This window comes from Monopterus albus, unplaced genomic scaffold (assembly GCF_001952655.1).
Source record: "Monopterus albus unplaced genomic scaffold, M_albus_1.0 scaffold51.1, whole genome shotgun sequence".
NCBI lineage: Eukaryota > Metazoa > Chordata > Actinopteri > Synbranchiformes > Synbranchidae > Monopterus > Monopterus albus.
The window spans coordinates 978,973-982,395 of NW_018127931.1; the positions used below are offsets into that span (position 1 = coordinate 978,973).

A 3,423-nucleotide genomic window follows, 5' to 3' on the forward strand; every position below is an offset into this window, starting at 1 on the left:
ACAAACTAGTACTGTATATTTTTCACACATGAATGTACTGATAAAAACTTGTTACTTAAAAATTAAGAACACGAAGTACTTTGACTTTTGTGTTAAGTTGTATATCTTTACATTAGATTCATTGTTTAATTTTATTTGATTAAAAAAATCACTGAATCACTTTCCTCTGCTGCAAATGTATGATTAAAAATAGCTTTGTGTACAGGCTAAAACTGTAGCACACGTTTTTATACCTTTTTTTTTTTTATCAGAGACAGCATCACATTCTGCTTTTACACTACCAGTAAAACTTTTGAATTGTAGTGTACCGTAGATGAAACTCCAGTGAGAGTCTCTTTTTTATATACAGCTCACACACAGACATACAAAGACACCCATATACACCCTTGTAAAGGCATACACACAAATGCACACACTTATTTGTTGTGCTGTGACATTCTTATGCTTAGGACATCTGTGTGTGTGTGTGTGTGTGCGCGCACGTGCGTGCATTATGTTTATTCCTCCTGATTTGTTTAGGTAGCTGCACCCATGCCTCGGCTGTGTGCCTATGGTGTCTTGAGTGATTTGAATTTTTAATGGAAGTGAACATGTGAGGAACAAAAACAACTTCTGGCTTTTGTGTGGGCATGTTTTACTTCTGTAATTATGTGTATGCTGACAAGCATCCACACTATGTTTTCCTTGTCTTTATTTATTACACTATTGTTATCCTAGTCTTTCTTCTGATTTTTTCCATACGTTTTTTGGTGTTCAACTACTTCAGCATACTGTACTTTCACCTAAAAAAACCATTCAAACATCAAAATGTTCAGCTCTTCAAGGATATTCCTGCTTTTATTCAGGATTTTTCTAAACTTCATACTTTTTGAACTATTTAGCTTTTTTCTGCAAAGTTTTTCCCATTCAAATGAATGGGAAAATAATAACTTCAGCATACTTTGAGCTAGAAAAGCCATTCTGGTATCAAAATGTTCAGCCTTTTAAGGTCAACATTTGTGTGTATTCAGATTTTTTTGTAACTTTTATACTTTTTAAAATATTCAGCTTTTTTTGCAAATTTTGCCCCATTCAAATGAATGGGAAAAATCACATCTTAATATCTTGAGCACATCTTCAGCTAAAGACACCATTTCAACTAATAACTATTCAGCAACCCTTCAGCTATTCATACAGTAAACAGCTTTTTGATATTTTTTATGGTTTTTGCATAATTACATTTACATTTTGTCTCATTTCAATAGCCACACACTAGTATTTCTCAGTGTGTAGGACTACTCTTTTTTTCTCTCACACACACAAACACCTACACACAAACTTCAAAGAAGTAGTCTTTGTGTGTAAATGTGTTTGCATGCATGTTCCTCTAGTTTAGTGTTTGTTCATATGTGCATCTGCATTTTGGATGTGTGTGTGCATGGATCTACTGTAGCTTGTTGCTCCTCTCATGTCTAACAGCCACGGATAGCTGCTGTTGCTGGCCCATAGAGGTAACAGAGATGATAGCAGGTGAAAGGATGCTTTCTCCCCCGGGCCCATGAAGTAGAGAATCTTTGGAAATAAAAACAGTAACAGAGGAATACAACAGTGTGTCTTCTGAATATGAATTATACCCCTACAAGTCTGTACCACCATTAATAGTGTGTATAGATTTCAAAACAGCTTATTTACAATCTGTGTCACTGAAAAAATATTTTTAGATGAGTATATAAAAACGCATGCAAAGGCATAAAGGTCCGTATGGTTGCTGGGATTCTGGTGTAGATGATGGACAACTGACTGTGCCTGGTTAGATGGTAGAGATAGTTTGAATTTATAAAAGGTTGAGAATAACTGCTGATGGTGAGATATCACATTATTGCATTCAGTAAATACTCAGTCATGCTTTGAATTCATATAAATTTTAGAAACTAAATTACCTAACATGCATCAACAATCCACAGATGTTTATTATCCAGAACATTTTTATAAAGTAACTATATTTTCCCAAATGTCTTATCCTAAAACATTACCCAGCAAAGGACAGTCAGTTTTTGTGGTAGGTGAAATGACCTGAAATTGCTGAGTGAATGGCTTGTCTGAATGCTTCCATTTCTTTAGTCTCTGCATCTAGCTTATGGCCAATTTTTTCTCCAAGCGCTGTGTGTATGAAAGGCCTGCAAGTAATAAACTAACACTAATGAAAAGATTGAAACACAAATGAGGAAGAACACTTAGTTACTCACTAGCATAATGTCTTTGATTCTTGTTGACCCCCCCTCTCTCACATGCACAAACATGTACTCTCACAATCATATGTGTGACCATCAGTTAGTCCATTTAGTGTCAGTTTAATAGAGGATGCCTTTGAGCCTGTGATGCTGGTGGAAATTGTTGAAGACAAGCTGCTTGGTACTGTTACTGATTTATTTACCCTGTCTGTAATCCTCTTGTGTCACCAGCCACCACTTTCTAATTCACTGACTCATCTCTCTGTTTCTGTTTTTCTGTAGGTATGATGTTGATTCAAAGAGTGCCAACCTGTCAAAACATGTGAGTACCAAGACTTGACTTGTACATGTTTTTTGTTTGTTTTGTTGTGTTTTTTTTTTTTTGTGTGTGTGTGTACGCACATGCAGGCATGTATGTTTATATTTATTTCTGTCTCTGCACACGTGTAGATTTCATAGTGGGAGTGCATGATTGCTGTTCTTGTCATTGCTTTCCATTAGCCTCATTTGAGCCACATAAGAGTAATCTGGCCATTACAATGAGTGTGTTTAACATAAACTGTAATAGCACATTCCCTGAATGGCCTGTAGTTCATTTAGAAATTAAATAAACAATGCTTTTCCTTGCTTGTAGCAGTGATTAGCATAATGGTAATTAGAAACAACAATGTGATAACTTGGTGCTTGCTGGGAAACAGTAAAAGCTATGTCCTGTCTACTGCAACATAGGGATGGGATTGCTGTTCAGTGAGGTTGATACAGCTTGTACCCCTGCAAAGATTTTTCTTGATTAAAGCAGTTGACTAGCCATTTAAGTTGTTTTCCAGTGTTCATCTTATTTCATGACCAATTTATGTAGAAAACCAGGAACAGTGTTGTTACTATCTCTTGTGAATGTATACACTATACACTCATTGGTAACTTTATTAGGTACACTTGTATGCACAATTGTACAGTGGGGCAAATAAGTATTTGATACACTGCCAATTTTTCAAGTTTTCCAACTTACAGAGAATGGACGGATCTGTAATTTTCATTGTAGGTACACCTCAACTGTGAGAGACAGAATCTACAAAAAAATTCCAGAAAATCATATTTAGATTTTTAAATAATTTATTTCCATTTTATTGCATGAAATAAGTATTTGATACAATAGAAAAATAGAACTTAATATTTGGTACTGAAACCTTTGTTTACAATTACAGAGGTCAGA

The 3,423-nt window shown here is 35.1% G+C and overlaps 1 protein-coding gene across 1 annotated transcript in view; it reads left to right on the top strand.

Annotated features, from left to right (window-relative positions):
- Nucleotides 1-3,423, top strand: part of LOC109960890 (copine-8) — a 137,119-nt gene that overhangs the window by 46,851 nt on the left and 86,845 nt on the right. The window contains exon 5 of the mRNA XM_020601317.1: nt 2,493-2,532. Within this exon, the coding sequence (XP_020456973.1) occupies nt 2,493-2,532 (40 nt within the window). The remainder of the gene's footprint in view (nt 1-2,492; nt 2,533-3,423) is intronic.